General features: G+C 38.4%; 1 protein-coding gene across 2 annotated transcripts in view; it reads left to right on the forward strand.

Moving 5' to 3' along the window:
- Positions 1-19017, forward strand: part of MCTP1 (multiple C2 and transmembrane domain containing 1) — a 362568-nt gene that overhangs the window by 277346 nt on the left and 66205 nt on the right. For both annotated transcript variants that reach the window (XM_074994208.1, XM_074994209.1), the window contains one exon: positions 12711-12830. In XM_074994208.1, the coding sequence (XP_074850309.1) occupies positions 12711-12830 (120 nt within the window). The remainder of the gene's footprint in view (positions 1-12710; positions 12831-19017) is intronic.

The following is a 19017-nucleotide window of genomic DNA, read 5'->3' on the forward strand; positions in this document are numbered from 1 at the left end:
TTGGCTGAAATAATTTCAATATTGAATGAACAAATCTAGTATACAAGCGGAACAAAATTTAGGTTCTGCTTTCTTAACCTTCTGAGATGTCCCAACTTCCTGAGAAATTCTTCTAAGGATAACAATCTCCCTATCTGACCACATACCGTATGTTAGAAAGATGCTATGTTTGTTTTGAAGTTGGAAAATCTGGCAAAGGACAAAGTCAATGGCTAGCAAAAAAGTGTGCATTGTATTTTATAGACAGCTCCTACTGTGCACTCTATTTCCCACCTTTATAAGATATACTTTACAATGAGCGGATCTAAAATGCAGTATTTGTCACGATTTGATTAGAAAATGTTATTGGTATCACTTATTCAATAAGTGCATAAAAACAGAGTAAGAAATCTAAAAACATTTTTATGTCAAAGTGTGGCTAAACCTGTTGGGAATGAAAGGGTATAAAAAAATGAAGTGTAATGTAGTTGAAACTGTGAACTATTGGAAGGTGAGTAGGATTCTGCGTGTTACATACTTAGACCACAAAGCCACACCTGTGAGCTAATGTAGCAAAGAAAACTGACTGACTGTAAAGCGGAACCCAGCTTAGCTTGCAGCACTTGATGGCTGAAAAGTGGATATAAAACCATGGGAAATCAGACAGTACACAACTCTTTTCTAAACTTGATTAAATTTAAATCATGTAAAAGCACATTGATAAGTTTTGTTTTGAAGAAACAATTGGAATGGCAAGATTGTTTTGTAATTGCACAAAGATACAGGATTTTTTCTTCAGCACCTTAAGTGTTTGTTTGAACACAAACCAGTGGGAAGCAGTTTCCAGCTTATGTTCACTCTTCCTGCTGTGATCATCAGTTTTCCTTTCTGCTTGCTTGATGTAATATACTGAGGAAAACAAACGTAACAAAACAGAGTCAGTCTCACTGACCAGAATTTACCACTAAGCTATTGCTGACCTCTTTCTAAGAGTTCTCCTGTAGTTCGAGACATGAATTTAGAGAGAGTTTCTTTCCCAGTACAATGAGCAGGACTACATGTAAGTTGACGACAGTGAATATTAGCAAACTGAAATGAAAATGTCAGATCTTAGGCCAAAATTAAGTTAGTCGTCATGATATGACTACTACTGGATCACTACTCTTATGGAATCATGTTGCTTCTTGCTTGTGCCCTACCCAGCTTTCCAGGTTCTAGAGTTTTCTTTGTCTCTTTTCTCTCCCGCTCATGGTGGTCCTCCATCTTGTCTTTCCCATTAGTCCTCACCTGGCATAAACTTTTATAGCATCTACTTCTAGTAATAATTTTAGGTCTCCTCCGCAGTCACATTTTGGCTTTAATAATAAGCTAAAAACAGTCACTACTTTGCCATCATCTTCATTTTGCTGAGCAAACCCCTTAAATTTTTGTTTGCAGATATTTCCATTACTTGGTGGGCATATTTCATTTTAAGATTCTGGCTGCTTCTCATCTCCAAACTTAATCCTGCAATACACAGTAGTAAGCTATTTTGGTATGTGCACTAGTTATGGGGGAACTGATGTAGCCTTTTCACAAGAGATGTCCTAGCCACCATCAAATATATGTTACTGGAATAGTCCCGATCCTCACCTATACAAGGCCCCATCCTCTACTGCTGGCTAACCCTCCATTCAGAACGTGACTCTCTCGGTAGTCACATGAAGTACTGTTGGGCTTTTGGTGATACAGAGCTTAACACTCCGCTACAACTGACTTGAGCTTCATACATCTAAGAAGAGGAGTGTAAGTGGTGTCATACTGCCTCTGCCATCCTAAGACCACAATCCCAAACCCTAGGAATCCTATAATTTATATCACTAATGGGATGATTTGCCCTATGGGCTGGACAACTTGGGCTGTGATGCGAGGATTACAGAATGAGCCCTACCTAAGGGGAATCAGATGGTTCCAGTGTAAAATTAGTAGGATTTTGCACTGAAGTGGGAAGGCCAGGACACTGGAGCTATGGCTGTAAGCTCCGAAAGAACAAAATGGTTCTTGCAGGGTCCTGAGACAATAGGGTACAAGGTGCTAACTGAGACAGCCTGAGGGAAGAGCAAATCCCAACCAGCAGGAGCTGGGAAGCACAAAGGCCCCCAGGAGCTGAAACTTGGCATAAAAACTGTTCGTTAATATGTCTTTGTTATTTGCCAGGCACGAAACACTGCACTGAGATTGGGGACGAGATGGCCAGTATATACTGGCGGCCTTAATTAACCCCCGCGAGAGGATTGTTTGAATTACCTTTTGAGCTGAGCGAGTCCTTAAGAAGCCTGGAATGAGAGAGTGGAGGCAGGTTGGATATACTGTGAGCCTAGGCTATGAGGAGGTGCACCAGAGGTAGTTGACCCTTTTATAGTACCAGTAGGAGCAGAATCAGATAACTGGAGAGAACTGTGCTCTGATTCTCCCTGTGTTGGCTTCGAACGTGTACCCAGCCTCTGAAGTGAGGTGCGTGGGCTACACAAGCTGTGGATTCTTCAGCTGGGTAGGGCAATTTTAAGTCTCCTTTTGCTGCAAAGGGACTGAGTCTAGTGAAGGCGCAAGGAAAGAAAACTCATCATTAGTTCATTATAGTTTCCTGGTGCAAAAACAACAAAAAGTTGAAGAATGTGCCCATCTTTACTTCTGGTGAAGAAAAGAAATAGCCAGTTTTTTTTGTCTTCCGTTCTTTTACTGACACAATGTGTAGCTGTATGTGTGTCAAATGAAAAGCCTACAGGACGCTGTTTCCACCACTTACATTAATAACTGTTATTAGTATTTTGTTTGTAGCACTAGTGTTTTACTTCTACCTGCATATACTTTTACTTTCTCAAATTTTGTGTATTTTCTTAGAGAAGCCAGGTTGGAAAGAGCTTGAAGACTTATGTTTTGTTGCATTATGCTTAAAGAAAGCATTGTCAAATTGTACTAAACTCATCCTACAAATGATCTAAAAATACTTGCCTGTCTGTGGGCTTGGCCCTAGGGCCTTTCTTCTTACTTTTTTCTTTTTACTACAGAGCTCAGGCTGTTTGGAGTCTGACTTGTTCTGCTGTTGAAACCAGTATTCTCTGTTGACTTCCTATTAATGCAGCCTTTTCAATACAAGAGAGTTTAGAGGTTTGGTAAATACAGAAGAGAAATGTATGCCGAGTAAACAAACATATGGAGTTCTCCAGAATTAAATAACCAATCAATCAAAAAAATTTTTCCCCCTTAGGCATCATAAACAAGAGTAAAATACTGTAAAGATAAGTTTCTTAAATCACCATGTGATTCATATTTGAATCACAAAGAGAAACCTGCAGACGTTGCTAGAGATGCTAAACATAACTCGTGAAGTGTCATTCCCCCCCCCCCGCGAGAACTGAGAAAAAGAGACTTGAAATCAGTGAGGGAGAAAATTAGAAAATTATAAGACAGACTGGGAGATGAAGTTACAATGGATGGTACGATAGCTGAAATATATTATTATTCCTTAAAATGTATTTACAGTGTTTAAAAAAAAAAGCTAACATCAGCTGAATAACTTTCCAATTAAGTATTTTGGGAGAATGGAATATTAACCATCTTGAATGCTGTTTTTAAGCAGTTACTTCTAGCCAGTGTGTGTTAGGTGTCCCATAACAGTAAAACAGAAGTCATCAGTTAGGAGGAGCCTGATGAAAATACTCCTGGAGGACTCACTAAGATACTATGGTAATTATGAAAAATGAAAATAAATCCACATTTAAAATTATTTTAGGCCAAATGAGAGTTAATGGCAATCAGTGCCTAGCTGAATGTACCTAATATTGGGGGTGGGGGGTGGTTGAGATTTCAGGGAAATGTGAGCAAATCCACATACATTAGTATTTGAATAACTTCTTGTGGGTTTAAATTTTTTGGTCTTCCTACTTTTTTGGAAGGAGAGGTAGAGGGAGAAGGAAGGTTAATTATATCACGTTTGGGGCATGAAATAATGGCCAGATTTGGAAAAGCAGTACTTTGTTGGAACAAAGTCTCCTGAGCATCAAAGTAACCAGTCTGTGTTGTGCTGCCAGTTACTTACATGTCATGCTGAGCCAAAGGTACCAACAAACATTTGTGGGAAGAAAACTGCATGTTAAGGCTAATCTGACAGTTTAGCCTTGAGTATCCTCCTTTGGAGGATAGGGTCATAATTCAAAAGGATCTGGATAAACTGGAGAAATGGGCTGAGGTAAACAGGATGAAGTTTAATAAGGACAAATGCAAAGTGCTCCACTAAGGAAGGAACAATCAGTGTCACACCTACGGAATGGGAAAGGACTGCCTAGGAATGACTACAGCAGAAAGGAATCTAGGGGTTATAGTGGACCACAAGCTAAATATGAGTCAACAGTGTGGTGCTGTTGCGAAAAAAGCAAACATGATTCTAGGATGCATTAACAGGTGTGTTGTGAACAAAACGCGAGAAGTCATTCTCCTGCTCTACTCTGCGCTGGTTAGGCCTCAGCTGGAGTATTGTGGCCAGTTCTGGGCACCGCAGTTCAGGAAAGATGTGGAGAAATTGGGGAGGGTCCAGAGGAGAGCAACGAGAATGATCAAAGGTCTAGAGAACATGACCTATGAAGAAAGGCTGAAAGAATTGGGCTTGTTTTGTTTGGAAAAGAGAAGATTGAGGGGGGACATGATAGCAGTTTTCAGGTATCTAAAAGGGTGTCATAAAGCAGAGGGAGGGAACTTGTTCTTCCTTGCCTCTGAGGATAGAACAAGAGGCAATGGACTTAAATTGCAGCAGGGGAGGTTCAGGTTGGACATTAGGAAAAAGTTCCTAACTGTCAGGGTGATCAAACACTGGAACGAATTGCCAAGGGAGGTAGTAGAATCTCCATCACTGGAGATATTTAAGAAGAGGTTAGATAGATGGCTTTCAGAGATGGTCTAGAAAGTGCTTGGTCCTGTCATGAGGGCAGGGGGCTGGACTCAATGGCCTCTCGAGGTCCCTTCCAGTCCTACTCTTCTTTTCTCTGATTATATGATTCTATCTCCACAAAGAGCTCTGTTGACAAGCAAATCACATCTGATCTGTTAAATTGGGTTTTAGGATATACTCATTTTATACTGTTCACAGTTTTATTTCAATCTGCCTGTACCCCAAGAAACTTTCTGAGAAGAAAGTGTTAGACTGTTTTGAAGCATAATTAGAACTGCTTAAGTGTCAATATTGGTTGTAAAGACAGCAAAATGTACGTATACCTGTTTACCAAATGCAACCACTAAATTTGCTTGTGCAGCCGCTAGACTTACCTCATATGTCCTGACGCTTGTACATTTGAAGAGAAATTCATTCTTAGGACATGTATGTTTTTTTTCTGTTAATAAAAGTGGTTAATAAAATTAAATTTATGTGGAAGTTAGCCTGTCCACTTGCATATGGTAACTTCTAAAAGTGTAAAAGTTAATTTTTTCAGGGAAATTAAATAATGAGGCAGATTTTTCATTCATTTCTCCATATTTGGGTAGTCACAGGCTATTTCAGATGTAGTCAAGAAGTTGAGCAGTGTTCAAAGTGGAAGTTTCTGTTGTTCTTTATTTCTTATCTTGAAATGCTGTTTAGATCTGCTGTGTCCCTAGTAATGGGTTTTTGGATACAAGCCCCCTGGACCAGTCACAGGGTATAGGGAGGATTTCTGTGGCCAGATATAATTTTGGAGCTTGTTGGAAAAGCCAGTGAAGATGAAAGAAGCACATGGAAATTCCCCAGATGGGAGGAATCAAATAGGTTGCTGAAAAGGGTCAGGATCTACAGAAGCTCTGCTGGTTTGTACAATGAGTTAAAAGACAAAACAACCCCTTTCTTCAACAGCCTGAAGAAGGACCTCACCAGGATTCCACCAATCTAGATCACCTGAAATAATGACCACAGAAGGGTAATGCATTGAATGCCCTAAAGTTGAAGTCAACCTCTATAGAATTTCCATACTATTACAAAAGCTTTGAAGATAACCGTGAATTTCACCCAATGTTATGTTAGACCTTGTCTATGGTAGAAAAGTTTTTTGAAGGCTATACCAGTTGACCCAGAAGAACCCTCTAGTATAGATGATGATGATACATTAGTATAAGCACAGTTAAATTGGTGTAATTGCATGTATATTAAAGGCTGAACCTTTCTGGTCTGGCAATTTCCATCGTCTAGCATGATTTTAGTTAACCAGATGCCCACTGACGTTGGCGGAGCCAAGTTTCCTATGGTCCGATAAAGTTTATTCATAGCCACCCATCCTGGATCTGTATTCTGTGCTGTTATTTAGCTGTAATTTACCCCATTTGTCTTCTAAGAGCCCAGTGATCAGTGGAAGTGTTAGTAATGCTGCTAGAAAATATTGACCTCCCATGGTCCGGCAAATTCTCTGGTTTGCAACTGTTCAGGTCCAAGGTTGCTGGACTAGAGAGGTTCAACCTGTAGTGCTTTCCCAACATACATACATGAAGTGTAAGTTAGATGTAAGTAGTTAGAACAGTAAGAGAGACAGAAACCAAGGGCTGGACTACACACACGTGATGTACCAGCATAACTCTGTTGGTTAGGAGTGACATTAGGGTTGCCAGGCATCCAGTTTTTGATCAGAATGATTGCATGGAAAGTGACCTGCTAACTGGATTAAGAGTCCAGTCAGTTGCAAAGTGGGGTCTTACAGGCAGAGCAGGAGGGAGCTTCTCTTAGCCCCATGTGGCTCCTGGAGTGGACAATGGGTCCCAAGGCTCAGGGCAGCCTGGGAGGCTCTCTGTGCTGCCCTTGCAGCTCCTATTGACTAGGATCTGTGACCAATAAGAGCTTCAGCAGTGATACCTGTGGGCATAAAGGCTGTGTAGAGAGCCTCCCTGACCAACCATAGTGTGCCAAGGGCCCACAGGAAGTGCCACTTGGACCCCATACCCTGTGTCCCAACCTGGATTCTCCTTCCAAGCATCCTCACCACGTGCCCTCCAGCCCTGATCCCACTCCAGGGCCCAGACCCCCTTTACTCTGAATCCCCAGGCTTCAGCCTGAAGCCCTCTCCTCTCCAGCCCTACCCCAGAACCCTCTTCTGTACTGCAGACCTGTCATCCCCAGCCTCACCCCAGAGAATGTGCCCTTAGCTGAAGCTTTCACCCCTGCCCTTGGGGAAGGCATGGGACAGAGATTTTTAATACCATGCAGTTAGAAAGTTGGCAGCCCTTGTGTGATTGTATAATAGTTAACAGGTACAACACCTACTGTTGGCATAGTTATAAAAGTGCCTTATACTGATATGATTTATTCCCTTTGCATGCTGGGTCAGAGGGGAAGTCAGCTACACTGGTACAGTTAAAGCAGCAACTTTTGTGTGTAGTTAAATCGTAATTTGGTTATACTTACTGTTCTTGTATATTTGATTACTGCAGTCAGCCCATAGAGAGAGAGTAGCATTTCAAAAGAATTTTCACCTGGGTACATGTAGTCATTTCCATATTCAATATCTCCTCCTAACAATGCAAAAACAGAAGAACCTGCTGAAATTTTAAAGCATTAAATTCCTAGGTAAAATAGAGACAATTTTATGAAATAGATTTGTGTTTAGAAAAATGTATCTAAAATGCAAAGGGGTACTGTGCAGAACTGAAACCTTTGTATCAAGGCACTTTGAAATGAAATAGTGTATTCAGTTCTGTAAATGTGTTAAAGAATGATTGAAGAAGTTTTGAGGCAAGAAGAATTAGATTGATCTCAAGAAGGCCTGAGCAAGGAGGAAAAGCTTAAAAAGCTATATTTTTTGTATAGTGTAGAGAAAAATCAGACACTCAATAGGATATAACTGAATTATATAATGCCTTCATTTTTTTAGACTGATTACCCACTTTGCAGTGCTATGCTGAGAAAAGTAGCTCTGCTTAAGGTGCACATGTAAAAGCAAATTGAGGAAAGGCATTAAAAAACTTATCACTTAAAATAATTAATGGATAGAATGATTTGCTGGGTAATTTTGCAGAGGCAGACGGGGATCAGTTAAAAAAAAAAAAAACCAAAACAAAACACCTGAAACTTGGAGAAATGGTGTACTAAAGGGACAAGCTTTGGTGAACCTAATAGCCTTATTTTGAGGCATTTCTTTGATCTTGTTACTAATGTATCATTGTGAGGCAGTTGTTAATTGATACCACTGTGTGTGTCACAGGCAGAGTAATACGGATTTCTCTTAGTTGTGTGTTTTGTGAATCCAAGAGAACAAATATGCATCTAGAATGGCAGTGGAACCTGCATGTCTTGATCTTTTCGGTGAACCAAGCTTTAGGTTTTCTACCTGGCCCTTTACTAATACAGCTCAAAAATTCTTAAGTGAAAGAGAGAGTGACCCAAGAGAGAGTCAACATTCTGTCATTATTTAGAGATTTCCTTGTAAATTTTTATTTTAAACCTCACTTTTGCTAAATGAAAGTAGTAGGTGGTATGAATTTTACATCTGTCATTCACATACTGTTAGTGTGATGCTTGTATTCCTAGACTCTGGGAATTGTTTGTATCCTAAAAGAAGTCATAACACTTTAGTCTTTTACTTCTATGAAATTATGTCAGTACAAGTTGTAAGTGGGGAGGGGGGTGCAATCTAAATAAAAATTCTTCAGGCCTCTATCTGACAGGCTTTATTGAACCTGACAAACTTGTCGAGACACAGGTAACCTACAATATGTTATGATTGGATGATGGCATCATTTTTGAGGTTGTTCAAGTGAAATAAGTCCATTTAGCTATAGAGATGCTTCAAAAGAAGATTGGTGGGTTGAAATACATCAAATGAGTCGTATCTAATTCTCATACTAGCTTCTTTAATAGCTGGAGTCAAACCATGGTAATGTGAAAGAATTTAAATGTATGTAACTCTTGACTTACAATACAAGCTATCAGTATGTGAAATCCAAGACCAAAACTGTCCTGCCTTTTAAGAAATTGGAACTTTGGCGGCTGTTACTCTGTGTTCTGCGCCAAAGATATCTAGCTAGAGAGATGACAACAATGGGGAGTTGTGTGGCACCTTAAAGGAGAATAAATTTATTTGGGCTTAAGCTTTTGTGGGCTGAAACCTACTTTCTCAGATGTACTTATTTATAATTTCTCAGTGGACCTAGAAAATTCTCCTGGACCCAGCAAGGCCTTTTTAAATGTAGGAAGCTGAGATAAGAGGTCAAATTGCAAATGTGAGAGTGGGATGGCCAGGAATGGCACTAATTTCCCCATGGCTCCTGATACTTTTCTTTAACTGTCACATCATGCTTTCACTCTTTTCCAAGCAACTTTTGCATATGGTAGATTTAGATAACCTGGCTAAGAGTCAGACTTCTTGAATTGTACTAAACTTCATGATCACATGATCAGACCAAAATTAGGAGTATTTAATATTTGCTTACAAAGCTCTTTTTCTGCTCACTTACCTGAATATGCCCACTCTGTATTCTCTGAGTCAAATACAACATTTACATTAACACTTGCTGGATGCGTGGGATCCGGTGAAGGAAAATGCTTTGTTTAAATTAAAATATCACCAAGGTTGAGATGAGAATTTACCACCAAAGGAGCACTTGGAATTCTAGTGGGTTTTTTTAAAGGAACAGGCAATAGACTACAAGCCAAGTTCAACTAAAATGATTCATTTAAGTGCTTCACAGTGCAGAGAGTATGTACTATATCACTGAAGCCTCAAGATTTACAACATGTAATAGGAGACCCAAACAATGTATTAAGCAGGTTTTCTTTTCCATCTAATAATCCTAAAACATGAGAAAAGAAGAATACCCGCAACACTTCTGAGCTTAAAGGGTGAACTCAGCATCACAAACATTCCTGGCAGTAGCAGAGACTATGAGGTTTGAGGTAAGTCCTTAAGGGCCAATTATACAACTCGTACTCATGAGAGAAATACTTCTTACATCAAGGATGGTTTTACAGGAGTAAAGATTACATGTATTAATGAAGGTTGCATGATCATATCTTAAGCTCAGCTTTCTATAATTTATCCTGGAGGATGAGCCTAATAAGCCAAGCCAGGCTTGGGAAGCACAAAGAGAGTTTATAACTACATTTGCATCTTCTCTACCTGCACCTTCCGCTATAGTTGAAATATGGGCCATCTAGGATGGGGGTGTCCAATAGGTTCACTACTCACCACATGGGGTGACTAGAACATTGTGTCATCACGAATACGGCGTGGCCAACCCATGGCTCTCAAGCCTCTTGGAGCCTTTAAATGTGGCTCCTCCTGAGAGCTGCACACGGGGATTGCCATCCGTCTACTTTGCACATGCTCCCCACCACTTGGTGGGAGAAGCACCTGGTGGCAGGGGCAAGAGCTCCAGAAGTGGCCCCCAGCAGTGGCCCTGACATCAGCCATGGCAGCAGCTACAGCAGTAGCCCCAGTGGCGGCTCTGGTAAATCACCTTCATTGAATTAGAACGGGGGCGGGGGGTGGATTCAATTAGTGGGTGGGGCTGGCTTTGAGGGAGGGGGAGGGAATTTATTTAGAGTGGTGGAGGGGGCGTTGCTGAGAGCACAAATGTGGCAAATATGGAATGATAACCACAAGTGTGGTGATATTTGAATTCCTATTGGACACCTCTGACCTAGGACATGACTTTTACTTAGTACAAATAGGGATAACATATTAGGAGCAGGCTTCGGTGGTAAATTCAATGAAGGCTTGGGTGCAAATGTGGGTTGAGCTTAAAAAAAAAAAAAATGAAATGGGAAGGGAGTAGATAGATGTGAAATAATTGTTCTGTACTATAGGGCCTTTCCTTACAGGCAGAGGGCTTTCTCTTCACTTCTGTCTAAAGAGAGAGTCAAATACAGAATCTCATCTCTTAATTAGAAAGAAAAAATACTCATCAAATGTATCTCATCACTGGAAAGCTAATGATCCACAGCTGCTAGTTTGAAAGGGCAGGATTTTTTTTTCTGAACAGTAGGAAGTGTTAATCATTTTGGATGAGATTTCTTTTTAAAATACTATACTTTGCAAGAGAATGCGAGATTCAATATTGCAACTGAAATTATTTTTTGAAGTGTGGTACACCAGGGATAGAATCACGTGTCTCACTGAATAATCATTTTATGCATATATCTCACTAAGGGTATCAACTGATGTGGTGATATAAATGACTGGTTCATTTCTGTGACTCTTGAAATCCCTATCTCAAGGGGGGGAAGGAAGGAAAAAATTCCTTCTGTGTAGCCTCCTATGTAGGAAATTACATCTATTTTAAATTGTAGCCCATGGAACACCACACCTCCCTTGACATATTTGGCTTGTTTCAATAGTAGTGAATATCCTTTTTTTATTTTTCCTTTTAAACTTGTGAGGAAATATTGTTTCTTGAAAAGAGATAGAAGGTGTAGTCCATGTTCAATTGAATGTTTTGCTGGGTAGGGCACAATCACCTTTCATCCTTCTTCCTTTTTCTTTTCCAGCTGTTTCTTTTCCTATATTAGCTATATTTGTTGAACTGAGAAATATGTAATGTCCTTTCCCCTTCCAGGGTGAAATAGAATTAAAGGAATAGAGTCCTACACAGAGCTATTTCTTTTTTTACTTAGTGACAGAGAGAGCCATGTTTTAAATAGTTGAGATGTTTTGTCTGGTGGGAAGTGAAAATTCCCCTGACTTACAGCATTATGCCCTGGATACTTTTGGGGGTTTATCATGTATCTTAAATCTTTCTATTATTGTGAGCTTCTAGTTTTGTTACAGGCCTTGTTTGTTTTGTATTTTTCTGCTAAAGGGGGATAGTGAGGCAGTTTCATTTTCATAGCTACTGTGGATTTCTTAAATGTAGGTTTTTACGTTAGTCTATTATATGTTATAGTTCTATTAAATATAAATCCTCAGTTTAAGAAGTTGTTAAAATCCCTCTTTAATTTTTGATCAATTAAAAAAATGTTCATAAAGCTATAGGGATGAGCAAAAGGAGTTTGTTTTTTTAAGTCTAGTTTTTTGGTTTTTTTTTAAGTTTGTCTAGTTTTGGGTTCGGTTTGCCAAAGTTCTGGGACACTGCACTTGAATAATACTAGAAAGCAAAAGAAATGTAAGGTAGTGCAATGTAGTATTTGAAAGAAAAGCATGTAACGTTACCAAAACGTGATGACTGGGAGCAGGTTAAATAGTGGTATCATTTACCACAGCGTTTTCAGCTATCACTTTTGCCTCTTGAAAGAAAACCCCAGCAAGTAAGTTTAGATAATTTAGTTCTAGAGTTTTAAAAATGTTTGTTGTGAGAGCTGGAAGAGAAAAATCCCAATAAATGTATGGAGCAATGCCATCTTTTTCACTTCTTCTTTAGTGTTTTAAGCTGAAACCTGTGCCCAAAGACAAATATTTTAATAAAGCCTTGAATTTCTTCTTAAAATTAATTTTAATGAAGAATTTGATATGTCAAACAGTGCTATTGCCATTTGTTCAAATACTTTCACGTTTTTGGTAAGACTTATTTTTCTCTTTGTATAAATTTAGTTTGAGGCTTTATTTCAAATTCTTTGTCGCTCTCAGCTGATTTTCAGAAGTGCAAATGCTTTCAAGCTTGTGGTTTCAGTTGTGCGTTCAGTCACATTCTTAACAAATTATTCCTGGTGTCTGTTGACAGAATCAGTGTTTTGTTTAGCTTTGTTTAAGGTACTGCTCATTACCGTGAATAATTTCAGAGTTAAATCACTTTTCTTTTCTGTCTTTCAGCTTTTTCTCTTTGTGGTTTGGAACTTCGAGCTCTACATGATACCACTTGCTTTGTTGTTAATATTGGTGTGGAACTATTTCTTGATTCTATCGGGGAAAGATAACAGGCAACATGATACAGTAAGTATTTAAGTGCATACTTATTTTTTTAACTGAAACTAAAGAGATTTTTTTCTTTTAAAAAGTTTGCTTCAGAAACTGAATTTCTTTACTTAAATACAAGTGTCTTTCAAAACCATTTCAGTTCATGATGCTTCATGGATAGTTCTTCCTAGCCACAACTGAACCTTTTTTTTCCCTACTTGTTCAATAGATGTTTACTTTTGCTGAAACTAATTTTAAAAATGCAGTAAAGCATGCTCTGTGCATAAAGCTGGTCTTTGGGGTTTGGTTATTTTACTGGTTAGGAAAGGGCAAAGAAATCTCCTGAAAACTGTTCTGTGTGGGCAGCCTTGTTGAAGGATTATAAAAACTGTAGTCTGACCGTTTTTAATTTATTAAAATTAAGAGAAGTAGTGGCTCTGCTAAATTATTGCATTTTTAGCTATACTTGTTTTATTCTTCAATAGAAATTCTCTGTACAGTATACCACTCATTGAACTTCTCATGTATGCTTTCTCCTATCTCCTCTTCCGCTTAAGCCAGGGATACAGAAAACTTAAGTATTTCAGATAAAAAGCAGCAGATTTATTTACATGTGCATATATTGGTAACAAACTCCATGTGCCAGATTTTCAAAAATGTGCATACAGAAACATACATGATACTTTCTCTCTCTTTGCTGGCTTTTAGCTGTGCCTCTGTGCCCAATATTTTGGGCTTCTGCATGCAGAATATTAATTTTGCCTTAAAATTGACAGATGCACAGGTTTGGTGTCCCCTAAGTAGTGTACAGTGCTGGAATCATAATTACAACTGGAAAAAGTGAAACTTGCAGATCTCTGATCTTACCATGGCGCCCACATAGTACTGGGATCATCTAAAGCAGAGGTTCTCCACCTTTTTGAGACAGTAACCCATTTTGACAAGTCAGTAAGATTTTGTGACCCAAGACCACTGAAAACTGGTCAGGGGTGTTTCTCCTATGGGAAATGTCTTTTTTTTTTTTTTTTTAAATAAATCTTGATTTCTTCACCTTCCTCCCCCAGGATTAAACCTCACAGACCCAACCTGCCCCCCCAACCTTATGCAAGGGCCACTGCTGCCCCCCAGCTTGTCCTTTGCTGGGTCGCTGTTGCTGCCTCTTCTGTGCAGCTTCCACCCTCCCACCTACTCCCTTCCTCCACCTGCAGCATGCGCAGCTCCCTGCCCTGCTATACTGAAATGGGACTCAGTTTAATTGGTTGAATGGCCAGATCCCAGGTCTGGCTAGGTTTGTTCACTGTGGCAGCCATTACCACTGCCCTACTCCATGCCAATGATCACTCTGACTTTTTCTTCTAACCCCAGAATCTGGTTCTAACATACAGCAAGTGAGTCCAAAGTAAAAATGCCTAAGGAAGTAAGAAAGATTGGAGAAAGAAGAGCTGCCCCCACTGGTATTCAAGGAGAGACAACGGTAGCTACATTTTTTGGATCCCACCAGCAGAGCAGCCAGACTCCTGGGCAGTAGACTGAGGCTGCTGCAGACCCTCCAAGGAGCAAAGAGCTGTTTTTCCAAAAGCACACACATTATTCCATCAGCAGTACTTTGGTTACTATACACTGTATACTGTAGCCTTAGCCCAAAATAACTTATTTCAAACTCTGTGCCATCCACAATAGGTGCCTATTTTGAACTTCCTGGTACCCCATCATGACAAGGGGTACCGGGAACAAAATACCACACTTGAAATAGCCCTGTGGTGTTTGTTTCTACAAATGTACCCCATAATAAACTCCAGTGTAACTATGGCCTTTGTGGGTCACAGCTAAGGTTAACCCAATCACTGTAGAGTTTCCACAGATTTTAAACAAGCACAATGTTCTCCATTTTTCTAAATGAAATTTCCACTTTTTAAACAATCCCATTAACTATTGGTTAGCTGTCTTTAACACTACTCTCACTATTGCATTTTTGCACCATTTTGTCAGCATGAAGAATGAATACAAAATGAGTTATAGATGCAGATGAATTACGAGCTTTTCATCATTTGCCCTCTGCTTTGAGGACTATTATGTCCAGCTGATTCACTTAAATTAATGAAACGAAAGGTGTAAACTCCTGGTTGTTAGGTTTAGATCTCTTCAAATCATATTCAGTTTTACTAAGGCTGTGGTGTGAATACTAGAGCTACTAGGCTTGCACAGCAATACATTTGGTCCAAATGAAGTAAACTTGTTGAATCCATGTCATGACATTATAAAGAATTCTAGAAAGAATCGCTTTCTTTTAAGTAAAATAGTATTATCCTTAGTGTTTTTCTTCTTCGCTAAAAAGGTTCTGCCTAAAACCCTCCCTAGCTGCTGCTGCCTCCTTGTTTTCTTGTTTCATTTAAAGTAACACTACGCAGTCTCACATTTTCTCCTGTCAGTAACTATGCCCTTGAATACCTCCCCCACTAAAATCATTCCTTTTCAACTTATCAATATTTTTTTCTCCTAAAACATCTCTATGAAAAGACACATAGACACAAGATGAAGGCTAACTGTTTCATACTGCCCTGAGATTCAACATCATCTGTCCTTTAATGTTGCCACCTGGGCTGCTTTTCATTCTGCTTCTATTCCAAAATCTTTGTAACTTAAAAATAACCTAGCAAGAGCATTTCTTCTCTATTGTCCCATCTCTTTTTGGTTTTGTAACAAAGTGGTATCTATTTCTGATACGTTTGCTACTCTGCTGCCCTCCCTTCCTTGTCAGGAGCATGGAATCTGTATTGTTGGAAGCCAGACTTCATGTCAGTCATTCATTGATAGGAAGTGCTGCCTTTACCTGTGACCATCTCAACAAGTAGTACATGTGGAGTATAATGTGTTGTGTGGCCAACATGGGAATGTTGTTCCCTGTTAGAGGTCCTAAAGCCATAGTGAGTGTGTTCCAGGGGGGTGTGGGCGATACAAGGACGTGTTTTCCAAGCTGCAGCCTGATTAGTTTTCTATGTTTATAATGTGCTGGAATGAAAGACCGCCTTTTACCATTCTAATCTGTTTTTGGGCCTCCATATATATTATGTACAGAGGAGAAGAGCATGACACTATGATAGACTCCATGGTGTACTGAAAGAGAACAAAGAGAGAGAGAAAGCAGAGAGCTGGTATTTTTACTGCTCAGAAACCTCTTTAGTGCTTTTCTTCTTTGTTGTGCATCACAACAATTTTAATTCTCACAAGAAATCTATGAAGATATATAGTGTTAGCCTATTAATAGATGGAGGAGCACTGGAGTTGTCATTTGCCCCAGGTCTCATGGAGAGTTGCTGTTAGTTTTGAGATTAGCACCTGAGAATTCATTAGTTCATTAGGAAAAGCTGCCTTGTATTTTCAAAAAGCATACATGGTAGCCAAAGGACAAAAACCTTCAGGTTCACATATAAGGTATGTGTGTGCACACACCACCTTTTATCTTCTAATTCCATAAAGAACAGGGACATAGAGTTGCTTTTGCTGTACAGTTCATTTTAGGGTTGCACAACAATGGTTATATAACATATTTGCCAACTATAGCTATTTCTCTCATATAGGATGCTCAAGTTCTCCTGTATACAATGGGATGGGGCTCATATCCTTATTTTGGTTCTGCTTGAGACGTATGGCATTCAAAATTCTTTTGTCAGTTCAGAAAAATGCACAAAAGTTGTCTGTCAAAAATTAGTCATCTCCCATAACTTGTTGTCTTGATTGCTAACTTCTCTGAATACAAAACTGGTTCTCAGCTTATACTCTCAGCAGCACAGTGATTGACTGAAAACCATATTTAGCTTAGAAATAACCAGTATACTTAAGCTCTGTCAGAATATAAAGACCACAGCTAAAGTGCTTCATTACTGGGCAATCTGCTGAGCAACACTGCTCTTTTATAGAGTTAAATGTTTGTTCCTTATATGCTTCATATATAGTAAAGAAGAAAATTAAACTATTTTACTCAACCAGACCATGGGACAGAGGCTCATTTTAATATATTACAACCAGACATGAAAATGTCAGCATAATCAAGCATTTAAATTTTATTAATCAAGCCTAATTTTTATAAATGCAAATAGTTATTGGAGTTGGACAAATTTGTTCTAGATTGCATCAGAAACATAATTTTAATATTTAATGGACTGATGAATTTAAATAGAGAATTATCTTTATGAAACAGACTCTTCATAATCGTCCATTAAATGAGAAATGAAAAAAACAACATAAATCTTACATAAACATTATTTAACTAAATGTTGGAACTATAAATATTATAAATACATTAGGCACTAATTTATCAATCACACAGTATGCTACATAAAGGAAAAAAAATTAGTTTGGCGATGCCGCATTTCTCTTCTAGAGTCAAAAGGAATGTGTTGTTAAATTTGGCTATTCATGCAACTATACTTAAGACGGCTTCTAAACTTCCACTGTGTTTTGCATTTTGCTTTTTTCATTGTATGTCTGCCATAGAAATTCACTGCAGGGCATGTGAGGTCTCAGTCCAACAGCACTTTTTAGAAAACTTCACCAATCCTAGCTTATTTTCAGTTGCTTTTCTTGCTTAATGTTTCTTAAACTAAGAGCAGTTTAGTGTTTGAAGTAAAATATCCCATTAGATGAGGTTATTTTTAGGCATAGGAATGTTAATTCAGGCTACATCTCAGTAATTTCCAAGTTTTCCAAACTTGACAGGTTTTCCCAAATATATAATTACCTAAAGAGAGTTGTCATAATCCACTGGGCTAGTGTTAGTGACATATGTATAATATGGATATACAGTTTCATAAAATGCAGGAAACAGGGAAATACTGTTTATATACAGAGGAAGAGGGAATCATTCCTGACTTTTTACTATCCTGATGTTTACCACCACCCACAAACCTAATGTTAAACATATATAAGTAGATTAGTGGGGCCTTGCCCCATTAAAAACTTAGCAGTAGTTGAAAAAATGATAGTTGTTTCTCTTAAATTCTATGTCTTGTCCATGAAATTAAAATCTTCCACTGTATTGTCAGTTCTATTAAAACTCCTAAGTGACAAAACATTTTAAAATGCTACTGTTTAAAAATGTGTGTAATGCATTACATTAAGAATGTATCTTTAGTCAAACATAACTTTTTTTTCTGTTCTACTCTTTTAAAAAGTCATAAAGATAGACATCAGATATTGTCTACAAGACAAATACACAGTACATTCTGAAGCCTTTAGATGGAGACATACTTCAAATAAATACCTACTATTCTGTTCTCAGTGCTTCATGTAAATATCAGCTAGAATTATCGAAAGCATTGAGATCCAAATATTTATAGATGTGCATTGGAAATTTCTTCTTCTAATGCCATATTTTGTCAGAAAATTCTTTAGTCTTAATGACATTAGTAAATGAACTGTGTGTGCATCTTTATCTGACATCAAGCAAAAGGTTGCATGTTGTGTACAAAGAGTATTGGCTAGCCAGGTATATTACAGAAGAATATATTATACTTTAAATAATTTTTTGTTGCTATTACAGGACTGTGTAACCAGTGGCATGCATCAAAAGGCATCTGCTGGCCATATTAAAGCCACATTTCCATAAAAATCAGCGAGTCTTTTAGTAAAGTATTAATGCTTTTCTTTTCAGTCTCCTCTTTTGTACTGAAATATATTCTGCCTTTCTGGAAAGTTTATCACACTAATTATGACATGTTTGTAGCATTGTTATCTCAATGACTATTGTAGATGAAATACTTTCACGTCAAATCTTTAATAGTGTGAATCAAATTCAGGAGCTGACATAAGTTCAGTTCTGTTTCAGGTATGATACATTGTTAAATCATAGTCTATTAGTGCATTTTATTGTCTTCATAAATTATAAAAATGATGTAAAATAGATGGATATTTTCATTTAGCTGTGTCTTTTGAAGGTTTACTTCTCAACAGCCCTGTGAGAAAAGGTGTCCTTTTGTGGCCATGACCACATAAACACAGTAATAACTAGCTTATTGACTATGAAAGTTTTCAGTTGGCCCTCAGGTACTTTTGAAGATGCTGAGCACTTCATAGAATTGGGCCTTTATTTTAAGGTTTCAGTCATTTAAAAACATATGGATGACTGTGGTTATTCTCCCTTTTGAATTTTCTTAGAGTAAAAGAGTATAGTGCTACTGCTTGCTTGGAAATTTATCAAAATACCTCCGTAACCCAACACTTGTTT

This window comes from Carettochelys insculpta, chromosome 5 (genome assembly GCF_033958435.1).
Source record: "Carettochelys insculpta isolate YL-2023 chromosome 5, ASM3395843v1, whole genome shotgun sequence".
In the NCBI taxonomy this organism is placed as follows: Eukaryota; Metazoa; Chordata; order Testudines; family Carettochelyidae; genus Carettochelys; species Carettochelys insculpta.